The 17,864-nt window shown below is 49.0% G+C and overlaps 2 protein-coding genes across 4 annotated transcripts in view; both read left to right on the top strand.

Annotated features, from left to right (window-relative positions):
- The window catches only part of cadps2 (Ca++-dependent secretion activator 2), a 281,294-nt gene that overhangs the window by 111,894 nt on the left and 151,536 nt on the right, over positions 1-17,864 (top strand). For all 3 annotated transcript variants that reach the window (XM_064989950.1, XM_064989949.1, XM_064989951.1), the window contains exons 7-8: positions 2,989-3,100; positions 11,209-11,348. In XM_064989950.1, the coding sequence (XP_064846022.1) occupies positions 2,989-3,100; positions 11,209-11,348 (252 nt within the window). The remainder of the gene's footprint in view (positions 1-2,988; positions 3,101-11,208; positions 11,349-17,864) is intronic.
- Positions 4,910-5,880, top strand: LOC135555197 (serine-rich adhesin for platelets-like; the record flags this gene model as incomplete). Its single annotated transcript, XM_064987534.1, has 2 exons — positions 4,910-5,078; positions 5,825-5,880. Coding segments are annotated over 2 exons (225 nt in total), but the record flags the coding sequence as incomplete, so codon positions are not given.

Here is a 17,864-nt window from a genome sequence, read left to right as displayed (position 1 = left end):
AAGCCTTGCCGCCTCTTACCCTCCCCCTCGAGTGGTGATTTTTCCTCTGCTGTCCGCTCCACTTGTTTTTCAGCATAGCGGCCGGGTGGCAACATTGGGAGGTGAATAGACAGCACGGCGGAGTTTGTGTTCGGTGGTGTAACCCCAGACCAACATGCCATGCAGGTTCAGTGTTGGGTCAAGGAGTTCACCTGTCTGAGCTCACATCATTTCCACTTCCTTTGTTAGCTGGGGGCACAAAAATGCAATTTCAGAATGCATTTCAGAATCCCCTGTCCCCAGTGAAAGTTGCACGCCTGGTTCTGGGACTATCCAATCTAGACATGTGTCTTGTAGTAACATACATAGCTGGTCATAATGATGTGTTGGAGTGTATTCCTTAACACAGTTGCTCAAAGTGTTCCCCCATCTGTTTGAAATGGAAATTTAGATGAATCCCAGGCTCTGGCCATATTAAAGTCTAGTATTCGGTCCTGCTGCTGTGCCCTTTAAACATGTCTGTGGGAAAACTAGTTTAATTGTTTTTATCGTTCCACCTCATTTAGCTGAACATTTATCATCTTGTCCTCAGAACCTTAAATTGAAAATATTTGAGGCTCTTGAGACCTCTGGTCACCAAATGTTCATATCATCCCATCCACATAGCCAAGGGATACAGTTAACAGCCTCTGTTGTGTGACTCGGCACCACATTATCCCTCTGATCACATCACGACTCTGCTACTGTCTCACAGCCTCCAGCAGAAGTTAAATGTCTGCTTTTTGATGATGAGGTTGCAGTGAGTCATTGCTTGTTGCTGTGCACCTGGATGTTGATTTCGGCATGGTTATTAGACTGGCGACTGCAGCAGTCTGGAAATGCATTAATAAGACTGCCCTTTCAGACTCTCAGAGCTCAGACCGTGAGTGCTCTCCAGTACCTGTCACTACAATATACCATCATCTTCATTAGCCCAGAGACCAGAACAACATGGCCTTCAAGCCATCTGGAGGAATACTTGCTGTTCAATTTAATTGTCATTTCAATTAATGACAAACCCTTTGATTCTTGAACAACAACAAGTATGTACATGGCCTTGGTACAACTGTCTTATCCCTTATCATAACCAAAATACAGTCAAACTATGTAGGAATATGTTTTTTTCATCATCTCATAGACAGCCAGTCCATGTGTTCATAGCGCTGTCTATTGCACAATATTAAGGACCTTTTCAGATCCTTTTCCTTACCGTTCGAGGCTCCATTCAATTTGAAGTCATTATACTCCTCTGCGTAGGCTGACAGCGAGACAACTAATTTTTCATAGTTGGATTTGAGGGCAGTTACTTGACTGAAAATGAATCAGTGAATTTCTAAGTATTTTTTACATAGACAGACGGTGCTTGTCCTTCAGCAGAGATGGGAAAATACCTTCCTTCCCACACACTCGCTAGTCTGGCGCTCTTTTCAAGGAATAAATGGAGTCAATGTTTTGCTCCAGCTGGGTCTGTCATGGTTGCTATTCTATTCCTCGTCAGATCTGATAATGCATCTGAGACAGAAAACGCCTTAAGTAAATATAGCTAACATAGTTAACCTCCCTCGCATGACAAACTTAACTGTTGACTTGTGGGCTTTCCTCAGAGAGGCGAACAAGGACAGAGGGGTGTCGGGTAAAGTCTAAGGGATATCTCCAGAGTCCATTTTCTTTGTGTACCATGATAGAAATAACACGACAAACAATAGCCACTTCTTGTTTGAATTGCCCTTTACCCTCCTCTGTTAATTAGCAGTTCGTATTTCTTTTGTCTCTCGCAACTTGAGGGACAGACCGTTTTGAACGCATTCCACATGTTTCCTTGGCAACTGGGAAAAAATAATTTGTTAGCTACATTGGATTCCTGCTGTCATTGAGAAGCAAGAGGTCATTTAGCATTCTGAGGCCATGCATGCATGTAACTGAACACACACACACGCCCACACACACACACGCCCACACAAACACACACACACTAACAGACACTCGTGACCCGTCATGCAGGTGCTATCCCACTAGGCACAGACGTCAGGTCAACGCTAGTTTTGACATATATTTTATTGTAAAACCAAAAACATTGTAACCATGTCATTGGATTCAGGGTAAAATACAAACATTCCTGAAATCCCTTTACATTGATGATGTTTTGCACATCCAATCACTTTTCCACTTCGATTTTTCATCACATAAATGTTTTTGTTGTTGTTATTAAGTGCAATCAACGTTGATTCATCCAGTTTGTGCGCAGTGGGATATCTGAATTACCCATCATGCTCATCCTCAACCTTGAACCAACATCAGAAGCTTCCAGAGTACAGACCTAAAATGACTGGATTGGGTACTCACTCATCATTGCTGTATAACCATGAAGAAAGGAAACAGCAGAGCTTTTGTAGCTGTAAAAGAACAGCACACATCTTTAGATAAAGGCCCACAAAATGCCATGTGATACAGTCAGCCGTGTGGAGGAAGAGGTGAAGCACTGCAAACACACACTGATTTTCATAGAAAACCTTGTCACTGCCGTTCTCTCATCTAGAAGCTGAGCGATCTGAAAATGCCTTATTTCCCCTGTAAAATCAATTCCAGAGTTACTTTTCAACAACTTCCAGGCACAATGGGAGGCACCTCTCATCACCGGACATTCACTGGTTGGCCACTCTGGTAGAAAGAGGAAGCGTTGTGTGACAGAAGAACAGAAAGGGTGATAGAAATGTTTCTATGGTAATACAATTCTAGAGTCTTCGGTCTGCGAGCACCCACAGTGGGTTATTGGCAGCAAGATAATGGGTACAAGGGTGGGTAATCGCCATTTGAAATGGACTTGCCTGATATTTTGACCCCCCCCCCCTTACTCTTATGATTACTGAATACACACAAATACCTGTATGGAGCTTAATATCAGCTCTTAGTTACACATCAATTGTAGCCCTATGCATGTTTAATCCTGAGGGGTGGAATGTTGTCTTTCAGGTGGGGCACTCAGGGGGACTTCATGACGACGCACCCGTTACCAATGATCAAAGTCAAGCTGTTCACAGAGAGCACAGGGGTACTGGCTCTGGAAGACAAGGAGTTGGGACGGGTAAGACACCTGCACTTACATACACCAAGCTGTTTTGATTTATATCAGTCACTATCACTATCAACCATTATTCATATTTACATCAGTATATTTTACTATTGATATCATTCACTATCAACCACTATTGATATCTATCTCTATCAACCATTATTCATATAATTTAAATCAAATCTTTCACTATTGATATCATTCATAGAGCTGTAGGTGTTATTGTACAGAAGAGTCCCATCTCGCTTCTCTCTATCTATTCCTCTTCTCTCTGAGAAACAGATGACTTGCTTTAAAACACTTTCAACACTGCCAGCTTGATAACACTGCCAAAACAATGTGCTCCGCTACGATCCGTCTCCCACTCAGTGGTAAAGGGGGTATGCCACACACACATTCTGCCAAGTCCTTGCTTTTTGTTTTTGCTCTTTCATTCTCCATTTTCATCTTGGACCCTCTCCATTCCTGTTTTCCTCTTTCTCCCTATTGCCTCAACTTCTCTACTCTGTCTGTGGCACCCTATCCCCCTCCCCATCACTATCCCCATCACTATCCACATCACTATCCCCCTCCCCATCACTATCTACACCACTATCCCCATCACTATCCACATCACTATCCCCCTCCCCATCACTATCTACACCACTATCCCCATCACTATCCACACCACTATTCCCATCACTATCCACACCACTATCCCCCTCCCCATCACTATCCACACCACTATCCCCCTCCCCATCACTATCCACACCACTATCCCCCTCCCCATCACTATCCACACCACTATCCCCCTCCCCATCACTATCCACACCACTATCCCCCTCCCCATCACTATCTCCACACCACTATCCCCCTCCCCATCACTATCTCCACACCACTATCCCCCTCCCCATCACTATCCACACCACTATCCCCCTCCCCATCACTATCCACACCACTATCCCCCTCCCCATCACTATCCACACCACTATCCCCCTCCCCATCACTATCCACACCACTATCCCCCTCCCCATCACTATCCACACCACTATCCCCCTCCCCATCACTATCCACACCACTATCCCCCTCCCCATCACTATCCACACCACTATCCCCCTCCCCATCACTATCCACACCACTATCCCCCTCCCCATCACTATCCACACCACTATCCCCCTCCCCATCACTATCCACACCACTATCCCCCTCCCCATCACTATCCACACCACTATCCCCCTCCCCATCACTATCCACACCACTATCCCCCTCCCCATCACTATCCACACCACTATCCCCCTCCCCATCACTATCCACACCACTATCCCCCTCCCCATCACTATCCACACCACTATCCCCCTCCCCATCACTATCCACACCACTATCCCCTCCCCATCACTATCCACACCACTATCCCCCTCCCCATCACTATCCACACCACTATCCCCCTCCCCATCACTATCCACACCACTATCCCCCTCCCCATCACTATCCACATCACTATCCCCCTCCCCATCACTATCCACATCACTATCCCCCTCCCCATCACTATCCACACCACTATCCCCCTCCACATCACTATCCACATCATTATCCTCCTCCACATCACTATCCACATCACTATCCACATCACTATCCCCCTCCCCATCCTCCTCCACATCACTATCCACATCACTATCCCCCTCCCCATCCTCCTCCACATCACTATCCACATCACTATCCCCCTCCACGTCACTATCCACATCACTATCCCCTTCCACGTCACTATCCACATCACTATCCACATCACTATCCCCCTCCACGTCACTATCCACATCACTATCCACATCACTATCCCCCTCCCCATCCACATCACTATCCCCCTCCCCATCCTCCTCCACATCACTATCCTCCTCCACATCACTATCCACATCACTATCCACATCACTATCCACCTCCACATCACTATCCACATCACTATCCCCCTCCACATCACTATCCCCCTCCACATCACTATCCACATCACTATCCCCCAGCTCTATCCCCATCCCTATCCCCTCCCAATCTCTATTCCCCTCCCTTTCCCCTCCCCATCCTTATCCCCCGCCCTATCTCTATCCCTATGGCCCTCCCCATCCCCATCTCTATCCCCCTCCACATCACTATCCACATCACTATCCCCCTCCACATCACTATCCACATCACTATCCACATCACTATCCACATCACTATCCACATCACTATCCCCCTCCACATCACTATCCCCCATCACTATCCCCCTCCACATCACTATCCCCCTCCACATCACGATCCACATCACTATCCCCATCCACATCACGATCCACATCACGATCCACATCACGATCCACATCACGATCCACATCACGATCCCCCTCCACATCACGATCCCCCTCCACATCACGATCCCCCTCCACATCACGATCCCCCTCCACATCACGATCCCCATCCACATCACGATCCCCCTCCACATCACGATCCCCCTCCACATCACGATCCCCCTCCACTATCACTATCCACATCCACTATCACTATCCACATCCACTATCACTATCCACTATCACTATCCACATCACTATCCCCCTCCACATCACTATCCCCCTCTAACATCACTATCCCCCTCCACATCAATATCCACATAACTATCCACATCACTATCCCCCTCCACATCACTATCCACATCACTATCCTCCTCCACATCACGATCCACATCACTATCCCCCTCCACATCACGATCCACATCACTATCCCCCTCCACATCACGATCCACATCACTATCCCCCTCCACATCACTATCCCCCTCCACATCACGATCCACATCACTATCCCCCTCCACATCACTATCCCCCTCCACATCACGATCCACATCACTATCCTCCTCCACATCACGATCCACATCACTATCCCCCTCCACATCACGATCCACATCACTATCCCCCTCCACATCACTATCCCCCTCCACATCACGATCCACATCACTATCCTCCTCCACATCACGATCCACATCACTATCCCCCTCCACATCACGATCCACATCACTATCCCCCTCCACATCACTATCCCCCTCCACATCACGATCCACATCACGATCCACATCACTATCCCCCTCCACATCACGATCCCCCTCCACATCACGATCCCCCTCCACATCACGATCACTATCCACATCACTATCACTATCCACATCACTATCCCCCTCACTATCACTATCCACATCACTATCCCCCTCCACATCACTATCCACATCACTATCCCCCTCCACTTCACTATCCACATCAATTTCCCCCTCCACATCACTATCCACATCACTATCCTCCTCCACATCACTATCCTCCTCCACATCACTATCCCCCTCCACATCACTATCCCCCTCCACATCACTATCCACATCACTATCACTATCCACTTCACTATCCCCCTCCACATCACTATCCGCATCACTATCCCCCTCCACATCACTATCCGCATCACTATCCCCCTCCACATCACGATCCGCATCACTATCCCCCTCCACATCACTATCCCCCTCCACATCATGATCCGCATCACTATCCCCCTCCACATCACGATCCACATCACTATCCTCTTCCACATCACTATCCTCCTCCACATCACTATCCCCCTCCACATCACTATCCCCCTCCACATCACTATCCACATCACTATCCCCCTCCACATCACTATCCGCATCACTATCCCCCTCCACATCACTATCCGCATCATGATCCGCATCACTATCCCCCTCCACATCACGATCCGCATCACTATCCCCCTCCACATCACGATCCGCATCACTATCCCCCTCCACATCACGATCCGCATCACTATCCCCCTCCACATCACGATCCGCATCACTATCCCCCCACATCACGATCCGCATCACTATCCCCCTCCACATCACGATCCGCATCACTATCCCCCTCCACATCACGATCCGCATCACTATCCCCCTCCACATCACGATCCGCATCACTATCCCCCTCCACATCACGATCCGCATCACTATCCCCCTCCACATCACGATCCGCATCACTATCCCCCTCCACATCACGATCCGCATCACGATCCACATCACTATCCCCCTCCACATTACTATCCCCCTCCACATCACGATCCGCATCACTATCCCCTTCCACATCACTATCCTCCTCCACATCACTATCCCCCTCCACATCACTATCCCCCTCCACATCACTATCCACATCACTATCACTATCCACATCACTATCCCCCTCCACATCACTATCCCCCTCCACATCACGATCCGCATCACGATCCACATCACTATCCCCCTCCACATCACGATCCACATCACTATCCCCCTCCACATCACGATCCACATCACTATCCCCCTCCACATTACTATCCCCCTCCACATCACGATCCGCATCACTATCCCCTTCCACATCACTATCCTCCTCCACATCACTATCCCCCTCCACATCACTATCCCCCTCCACATCACGATCCGCATCACTATCCCCCTCCACATCACGATCCACATCACTATCCCCCTCCACATCACTATCCCCCTCCACATCACGATCCACATCACTATCCCCCTCCACATCACGATCCACATCACTATCCCCCTCCACATCACGATCCCCCTCCACATCACTATCCACATCACTATCCCCCTCCACATCACTATCCCCCTCCACATCCCCATCCACATCACTATCCCCCTCCCCATCCCCATCCACATCTCTACCCCTATCCCTATGGCCCTCCCTATCTCTACCCCTATCCCTATGGCCCTCCCTATCTCTACCCCTACCCCTATCCCTATGGCCCTCCCTATCTCTACCCCTACCCCTATCCCTATGGCCCTCCCTATCTCTACCCCTATCCCTATGGCCCTCCCTATCTCTACCCCTACCCCTATCCCTATGGCCCTCCCTATCTCTACCCTATCCCTATCCCTATGGCCCTCCCTATCTCTACCCCTATCCCTATCCCTATGGCCCTCCCTATCTTTACCCCCTCCCTATCCCTATGGCCCTCCCTATCTCTACCCCTATCCCTATCCCTATGGCCCTCCCTATCTCTACCCCTACCCCTATCCCTATGGCCCTCCCTATCTCTACCCCTACCCCTATCCCTATGGCCCTCCCTATCTCTACCCCTATCCCTATGGCCCTCCCTATCTCTACCCCTACCCCTATCCCTATGGCCCTCCCTATCTCTACCCTATCCCTATCCCTATGGCCCTCCCTATCTCTACCCCTATCCCTATCCCTATGGCCCTCCCTATCTTTACCCCCTCCCTATCCCTATGGCCCTCCCTATCTCTACCCCTATCCCTATCCCTATGGCCCTCCCTATCTTTACCCCCTCCCTATCCCTATGGCCCTCCCTATCTCTACCCCTATCCCTATCCCTATGGCCCTCCCTATCTCTACCCCTATCCCTATGGCCCTCCCTATCTTTACCCCCTCCCTATCCCTATGGCCCTCCCTATCTCTACCCCTATCCCTATCCATATGGCCCTCCCTATCTTTACCCCCTCCCTATCCCTATGGCCCTCCCTATCTCTACCCCTATCCCTATGGCCCTCCCTATCTTTACCCCCTCCCTATCCCTATGGCCCTCCCTATCTTTACCCCCTCCCTATCCCTATGGCCCTCCCTATCTCTACCCCTATCCCTATCCCTATGGCCCTCCCTATCTTTACCCCCTCCCTATCCCTATGGCCCTCCCTATCTTTACTCCCTCCCTATCCCTATGGCCCTCCCTATCTCTACCCCTATCCCTATCCCTATGGCCCTCCCTATCTTTACCCCCTCCCTATCCCTATGGCCCTCCCTATCTTTACCCCCTCCCTATCCCTATGGCCCTCCCTATCTTTACTCCCTCCCTATCCCTATGGCCCTCCCTATCTCTACCCCTATCCCTATCCCTATGGCCCTCCCTATCTTTACCCCCTCCCTATCCCTATGGCCCTCCCTATCTTTACCCCCTCCCTATCCCTATGGCCCTCCCTATCTCTACCCCTATCCCTATCTCTATCCCCCTTCCTATCCCTATTGCCCTCCCTATCTTTACCCCCTCCCTATCCCTATGGCCCTCACTATCTCTATCCCCCTCCCTATCCCCATCTCCATGGCCCTCCCCATCTCCATGGCCCTCACTATCTCTATCCCCCTCCCTATCCCCATCTCCATGGCCCTCCCCATCTCCATGGCCCTCCCCATCTCCATGGCCCTCCCCATCTCTATGGCCCTCACTATCTCTATCCCCCTCCCTATCTCCATGGCCCTACCTATTGCTATGGCCCTCCCCATCCCTCTCCCTATCTCTATCCCCCTCCCTATCTCTATGGCCCTCCCCATCTCTATCATATCCCCATCCCTGTCCCCATCCCTCTACCCATACCATCTCTATCCATATCCCCATCCCTCTACCCATACCATCTATATCCATATCCCCATCCCTCTATCCATACCATCTCTATCCATATCCCCATCCCTCTACCCATACCATCTCTATCCATATCCCCATCCCTCTACCCATACCATCTCTATCCATATCCCCATCCCTCTACCCATACCATCTCTATCCATATCCCCATCCTCGTCCCCATCCCTCGACCCATCTCTATCCCTCCCTATGACCCTCTTTAGCCCCCTCTCTATCCCTCCCTATGACCCTCTTTAGCCCCCTCTCTATCCCTCCCTATGACCCTCTTTAACCCCCTCTCTATCCCTCCCTATGACCCTCTTTAGCCCCCTCTCTATCCCTATCCCTATGACCCTCTTTAACCCCCTCTCTATCCCTCCCTATGACCCTCTTTAGCCCCCTCTCTATCCCTATCCCTATGACCCTCTCTATCCCCCTCTCTATCCCTATCCCTATGACCCTCTCTATCCCCCTCTCTATCCCTATCCCTATAACCCTCTCTATCCCTATCCATATGACCCTCTTTAGCCCCCTCTCTATCCCTATCCCTATAACCCTCTCTATCCCTGTCCCCATCCCTCTACCCATCTCTATCCCCCTCCCCATCTCTATCCCTGTCCCTATAACCCTCTCTATCCCCCTCCCTATGACCCTCTTTAGCCCCCTCTCTATCCCTATCCCCATCCCTCTACCCATCTCTATCCCCCTCCCCATCTCTATCCCTGTCCCTATAACCCTCTCTATCCCCCTCCCTATGACCCTCTTTAGCCCCCTCTCTATCCCTATCCCTATAACCCTCTCTATCCCCCTCCCCATCTCTATCCCCCTCCCCATCTCTATTCCCCTCCCATCCCTATGACCCTCTCTAACCCCCTCCCCCTCCCTGTCCCCTCCTTATCCCTATCACCCTCCCCCTCCCAGTCCCCTCCTTATCCCTATCCCCCTCCCCCTCCCTGTCCCCTCCTTATCCGTATCCCCATCACCCTCCCCCTCCCTATCCCTCTCCCCATCCCATCACCCTCCCTTTCCCATGCCCCTCGCCATCCTCATCCCTCTCCCCGTCCCTTGCCCCTCCCTAACCCCCATCCCTCTCCCTGTCCCTTGCCCCTCCCTAACCCCCATCCCTCTCCCCGTCCCTTGCCCCTCCCTATCTCCCTCCCTAAACCCCATCCCTTGCCCCTCCCTATCTCCCTCCCTAACCCCTATCCCTCTCCCACATCCCTATCCCCATCCCTCTGTTTCTATATAAAGATGAGGATAACATTGCTCAAGCTTTGTATTTTATCTGAATCCCTTTCCTGCATACGGAGCAACTGCAGAGGGGGTTGTGATGAGAAAGAAGTGTCTCTGTCTTTGGCAGCTCCTCCCCATCTCTCTCTTTCCTCACCAGCTCTACTCTCTTCCCCCAGCCAGACAGACATGGTTTTCTGATGTCCTTCACCTGTCTGTTCCCATCATTGTCACAGAATATGGATGTGTCAGTCACTGACTAACTGATGAGACGCTGTTTGTGTATCGTGTGTGTTTGTGTATGTGCGTGTGCAGCTGTTCATCATTACTTCACTTTACTGCAAATTCTCTTTTTTTTCTTCTCTCCTGTGCCCTCTTCCTTTTGTCACCCCATTCTTCCCTCTCTCCCTTCCTTCCATTTCCTCCCCCCATTCCCCCAATCTATTCCCTCTCCCTCGATCTCTACCCTCTCTCTCTCTTCCCTCCCGTTCCCATTCCCTCCCTCCCATTCCCAGGTGATCCTGAACCCCACCACCAACGGACCCAAGCAGGCCGAGCTTCACAAGATGGTGGTGTCAAAGAACAGTCAGGACACAGAGCTGAAGATCAAACTAGCCGTCCGCATGGACAAACCCCCCAACATGAAGCACAGCGGGTAAGAACCACACTACCCAGTCATACTGGGGGTATGGACCACGCTACCCAGTCATACTGAGGGTATGGACCACACTACCCAGTCATACTGGGGGTATGGACCACACTACCCAGTCATACTGAGGGTATGGACCACACTACCCAGTCATACTGAGGGTATGGACCACACTACCCAGTCATACTGGGGGTATGGACCACACTACCCAGTCAGACTGAGGGTATGGACCACGCTACCCAGTCATACTGAGGGTATGGACCACACTACCCAGTCATACTGAGGGTATGGACCACACTACCCAGTCAGACTGAGGGTATGGACCACACTACCCAGTCAGACTGAGGGTATGGACCACACTACCCAGTCATACTGAGGGTATGGACCACACTACCCAGTCATACTGAGGGTATGGACCACACTACCCAGTCATACTGAGGGTATGGACCACACTACCCAGTCATACTGAGGGTATGGACCACACTACCCAGTCATACTGAGGGTATGGACCACACTACCCAGTCATACTGAGGGTATGGACCACGCTACCCAGTCATACTGAGGGTATGGACCACGCTACCCAGTCATACTGGGGGTATGGACCACGCTACCCAGTCATACTGGGGGTATGGACCACGCTACCCAGTCATACTGGGGGTATGGACCACGCTACCCAGTCATACTGGGGGTATGGACCACGCTACCCAGTCATACTGGGGGTATGGACCACGCTACCCAGTCATACTGAGGGTATGGACCACGCTACCCAGTCATACTGAGGGTATGGACCACGCTACCCAGTCATACTGAGGGTATGGACCACGCTACCCAGTCATACTGAGGGTATGGACCACGCTACCCAGTCATACTGAGGGTATGGACCACGCTACCCAGTCATACTGGGGGTATGGACCACGCTACCCAGTCATACTGGGGGTATGGACCACGCTACCCAGTCATACTGGGGGTATGGACCACGCTACCCAGTCATACTGGGGGTATGGACCACGCTACCCAGTCATACTGGGGGTATGGACCACGCTACCCAGTCATACTGGGGGTATGGACCACGCTACCCAGTCATACTGGGGGTATGGACCACGCTACCCAGTCATACTGGGGGTATGGACCACGCTACCCAGTCATACTGGTTAGTCATACTGGGTAGTGTGGACCATAGTTGTCCCCAACTCCCGGCCCAGCCTGTAAATCAGCTCCAAGTGATTTTAATTTTGGAAATCTGTTCCAAAGTATTCCCACGCATAATAGATACAGTATGTGTGATCTTATACACATGTACACACCGCTTACAGATGGTAGGCAATTAAGGTCACAGTTATGTAAACTTAGGACACTAAAGCGGCCTTTCTACTGACTCAGAAAAAAACACCAAAGAAAGATGCCCAGGGTCCCTGCTCATCTGCGTGAACGTGCCTAAGGCATGCTGAACGTGCCTAATGTCCATAGTGTGAGACGCCTAAGACAGCAATCCAGGGAGACGGGACGGACACTGCTCGTCCTCGCAGTGGCAGACCATGTGTAACACCTCCGAAGGATTGATACATCCAAACATCACAATTGCTGTACAAGTACAGGATGGAACCAGCTGCCCGAGTTACACCAGGAACACACAAACCCTCCATCAGTGCTCAGACAATAGGCTGAGAGAGGCTGGACTGAGGGCTTGTAGGCCTGTTGTAAGGCAGGTCCTCACCAGACATCACCGGCAACAACGTCGCCTTTGGGCACAAACCCACCATCGCTGGACCAGACAGGACTGGCCAAAAGTGCTCTTCACTGAGTCGCGGTTTTGTCTCACCAGGGGTGATGGTCTGATTTGTGTTTATCGTGGAAGGAATGAGTGTTCCACCGAGGCCTGTACTCTGGAGCAGGATCGATTTGGAGGTGGAGGGCCCGTCATGGCCTGGGGAGGTGTCACAGCATCATCGGACTGAGCTTGTTGCAGGTGTTCTGTGCATGATTTCCTGCAAGACAGGAATGTCAGTGTTCTGCCATGGCCAGCAAAGATCCCGGATCTCAATCCCATTGAGCATGTCTGCGACCTGTTGGATCAGAGGGTGAGGGCTAGGGCCATTCCCCCCAGAAATGTCTTGAGGGTGCATTGGTGGAAGAAAGGGGAAACCTCTCACAGTAAGAACTGGCAAATCTGGTGCAGTCCATGGGGAGGAGATGCACTGCAGTACTTAATGCAGCTGGTGGCCACACCAGATACTGACTTACTTTTGATTTTGACCCCCTTTGTTCAGGGACACATTATTATATTTCTGTTAGTCACATGTCTGTGGAACTTGTTCAGTTTATGTCTCAGAACTTGTTCAGTTTATGTCTCAGAACTTGTTCAGTTTATGCTGAGGATTATTTCTGTCGGTAATAAAGCCCTTTTGTCGGGAAAAACTTAATCTGATTGTCTGGGCCTGGCTGCACCCCTGCCCAGTCATGTGAATCTTTCAAATTGTTATATTTACCTTGCCTAGAGTTTACTAGGACATGTTTTGTATTGGATATGTGTGTTTTTCGCCCATTGAATCATAAGATCTGATGAAAAACAGCAAAGTGACTCATGCACATGTCAAACTCATTCCTCGGGGGGCCGAGTGTCTGTGGGTTTTCACTCCTCCCTTGTTCTTGATTTATGAATTAAGGTCACTGATTAGTAAGACAAAAAAACTAAACAGCAGACACATGGTCCTCCAGGAAGGGTTAGGCTGTAATAAAAACTGTCTTAAGAACATGAGGCAAAGAAAGGATAGCAGTGCCTCCTAGTGGTGACTGACAGATTGAGAGAAGGAAACGGAGAGAGAGAAAGATGATGAGCTAAGCTTATAAAAGCAGAGGCATGGACAACTACTGTCTGTCAGTAAGCGGACATAACAGTTGTGTGTGTTAAAGTAATTCTGCCTTGTCTATTGGACAGGAATCCATTATTTGAGTTACATGTTGATGTATTTCATGTTGGGCCTCCTTTGCTCCAGCAGATGGCAGCCCAGACCCATTTTTAAACCCAATGACATTCATTCATGCCATCAGTCAAATCAGTGGAGTACCAAGACAGGTCTTAGTGAGGTCACTTCATAACTATGACTTAGTGAAGAGACACCGGGTGCTGAGTGAAGAGTGTGTTTGCATGTGCACATGTGCCTGTGTGTGCAGGTATGCGTGCACGTGTGTGTATGTGTTGGTCTGTCTGCAGGATGGTAGGCTACCCCTAATTGGCTAGTGTCTCTTCAGAAGTTTAATACCATCTCCGGTGACCCTTCGAGTACCAAGGAGGACACTACCGTGTATATGTATATACTGAACAAAAATATAAACACAACATGCAACAATTTCAATGATTTTACTGAGTTACAGTTCATATAAGGAAATCAGTCAATTTAAATAATTCAATTAGGCCCTTATCTATGGATTTCACATTACTGGGCAGGAGCGCAGCTATGGGTGGGCCTGGGAGGACGTAGGCCCACCCCTTTGGAGACTGGCCCACCCACTGGGGAGCCAAGGCCCAGCTTTTTGCTATGCCACACCTGTCAGGTGGACAGATTATCTTGGCAAAGGAGAAATGCTCACAAACAGGGATGTAAACAAATTTATGCACAAAATGTTAGTAAAATAAGCTTTTTATGCATATTTAAGATTTTTATTTCAGCTCATGAAACATGGGACCAACACTTTACATGTTGCATTTATATTATTGTTCATGTATGTATGTACAGTGGGGCAAAAAAGTATTTAGTCAGCCACCAATTGTGAAAGTTCTCCCATTTAAAAAGATGAGAGGTCTGTAATTTTCATCATGGGTACACTTCAACTATGAAGTCAACTAAATCCAGAAAATCACATTGTAGGATTTTTAATGAATTTATTTGCAAATTATGGTGGAAAATAAGTATTTGGTCACCTACAAACAAGCAAGATTTCTGGCTCTCACAGACCTGTAATTTCTTCTTTAAGAGGCTCCTCTCTCCTCCACTCGTTACCTGTATTAATGGCACCTGTTTGAACTTGTTGTCAGTATAAAAGACACCTGTCCACAACCTCAAAACAGTCACACTCCAAACTCCACTATGGCCAAGACCAAAGAGATGTCAAAGGACACCAGAAACAAAATTGTAGACCTGCACCAGGCTGGGAAGACTGAATCCGCAATAGGTAAGCAGCTTGGTTTGAAGAAATCAACTGTGGGAGCAATTATTAGGAAATGGAAGACATACAAGACCACTGATAATCTCCCTCGATCTGGGGCTCCACGCAAGATCTCACCCTGTGGGGTCAAAATGATCACAAGAACAGTGAGCAAAAATCCCAGAACCACACGGGGGACCTAGTGAATGATCTGCAGAGAGCTAGGACCAAAGTAACAAACCCTACAATCAGTAACACACTACGCTGCCAGGGACTCAAATCCTGCAGTGCCAGACATGTCCCCCTGCTTAAGCCAGTACATGTCCAGGCCCGTTTGAAATTTGCTAGAGAGCATTTGGATGATCCAGAAGAAGTTTGGGAGAATGTCATATGGTCAGATGAAACCAAAATATAACTTTTTGGTAAAAACTTAACTCGTCGTGTTTGGAGGACAAAGAATGCTGAGTTGCATCCAAAGAACACCATACCTACTGTGAAGCATGGGGATGGAAACCTCATGCTTTGGGGCTGTTTCTCTGCAAAGGGACCAGGACGACTGATCCGTGTAAAGGAAAGAATGAATGGGGCCATGTATCGTGAGATTTTGAGTGAAAACCTCCTTCCATCAGCAAGGGCATTGAAGATGAAACGTGGCTGGGTCTTTCAGCATGACAATGATCCCAAACACACCGCCCGGGCAACGAAGGAATGGCTTCGTAAGAAGCATTTCAAGGTCCTGGAGTGGCCTAGCCAGTCTCCAGATCTCAAACCCATAGAAAATCTTTGGAGGGAGTTGTAAGTCCGTGTTGCCCAGCAACAGCCCCAAAACATCACTGCTCTAGAGGAGATCTGCATGGAGGAATGGGCCAAAATACCAGCAACTGTGTGAAAACCTTGTGAAGATTTACAGAAAACGTTTGACCTGTCATTGCCAACAAAGGGTATATAACAAAGTATTGAGAAACTTTTGTTATTGACCAAATACTTATTTTCCAACATAATTTGCAAATAAATTCATTAAAAATCCTACAATGTGGATTTCTGGATTTGTTTCTTATTTCGTCTGTCATAGTTGAAGTGTACCTATGATGAAAATTACAGGCCTCTTATCTTTTTAAGTGAGAGAACTTGCACAATTTGTGGCCGACCTAAATACATTTTTGTGTGTGTGTGTGTGTGTATCACACACCCACAAGCTGACATCGTTTCACAGCAACACAATTATAATCACAGTCATGGACAAGCATTTGGCGAAACACTGTCGATTTCAAATTCAGACATGGTCTTATACACATGAATTAAAAACACATTCACAAGCATGCATATTCCACATCAACATGTAACCCCCCCACACACACACACACAGGGGCGGACTGAGAACAAAAATTGTCCCTGGCATGTCTAACACACCGGCCCATTATTAAATAATTATCCTTTTGCTCAGAAAACCCAAGTTAGACAGGCCCACTAGGCAAAAAATTAACCAGCCCATCTGGCATTTTCATGAAATGCACATACACACGTTAACACACTAGGCACACTTGAGGACTGTCCATTTTACGAATGTAGAAAGAAAGTGAGCAAAGCAGGAAAAGGGAGAGAGAGAGAGAGACCAGGAAGAAAGGCAGATAGACAGACTGACAGACAGAGAGAGATGGAGAGGTTGGATTTTCAGGTTGAACGCTTCTCCATTAAAAGCAGCCATCTGTTGATGGGAGATGAAGAGGCAAAGAGAAGAGGGAGCTCTCAGCTCTCCCAAAGACTGCAATCTGCCCCCCCCCCCCAGAAAGAGGGGAGGAGGAGAGATGAGCAACAGAGAGAAAAGGCACAGGGTAGATTCCTTTTCAGCTCTCCCAAAGACTGTAATCTGCCACCACCACCAACCCCCGGGAGGGAGGGAGGCAGTTCAAGAGAGTGGGAGATAAGCAAGAGAGAGAAGAGGCACGGGGTAGGTTCTGTTTCAGCTCTCATGAAGACTGAAAGACTGCAATCTGCCACCAGGGGAGAGATGAGGTGTATTGTCTATTTACAGATGATCTGGTGCTTCTGTCCCCAACCAAGAAGGCCGAGAGCAGCACCTTGATCTTAATGCATGCAGAGCAGAATTAGTAATATACCCGCTAATTATCAAAATACACATAAAGCTGTTCAATTCTTCGACCAGCTAAAAGGAAGCGATGCCCACATATTCCATCACAAAGCCCTCACCTGCAGAGAGATGAACTAAGAGAAGAGTCCCCTCAGCCAGCTGGGTCAATAGCTCTGTTCACAAACACAAATAGACTCCACAGAGCCCCAGGACAGCAACACAATTAGACCCCACCAAATCATGAGAAAACAAAAAGAATTTTCAATGTGTCAAGTAATTTATTTAACAGA

The sequence above is a fragment of the Oncorhynchus masou genome, chromosome 15 (genome assembly GCF_036934945.1).
Source record: "Oncorhynchus masou masou isolate Uvic2021 chromosome 15, UVic_Omas_1.1, whole genome shotgun sequence".
In the NCBI taxonomy this organism is placed as follows: Eukaryota; Metazoa; Chordata; class Actinopteri; order Salmoniformes; family Salmonidae; genus Oncorhynchus; species Oncorhynchus masou.
The sequence above is the reverse complement of the archived record's forward strand: the minus strand, read 5'-3'. Positions and strand labels throughout refer to the sequence as shown.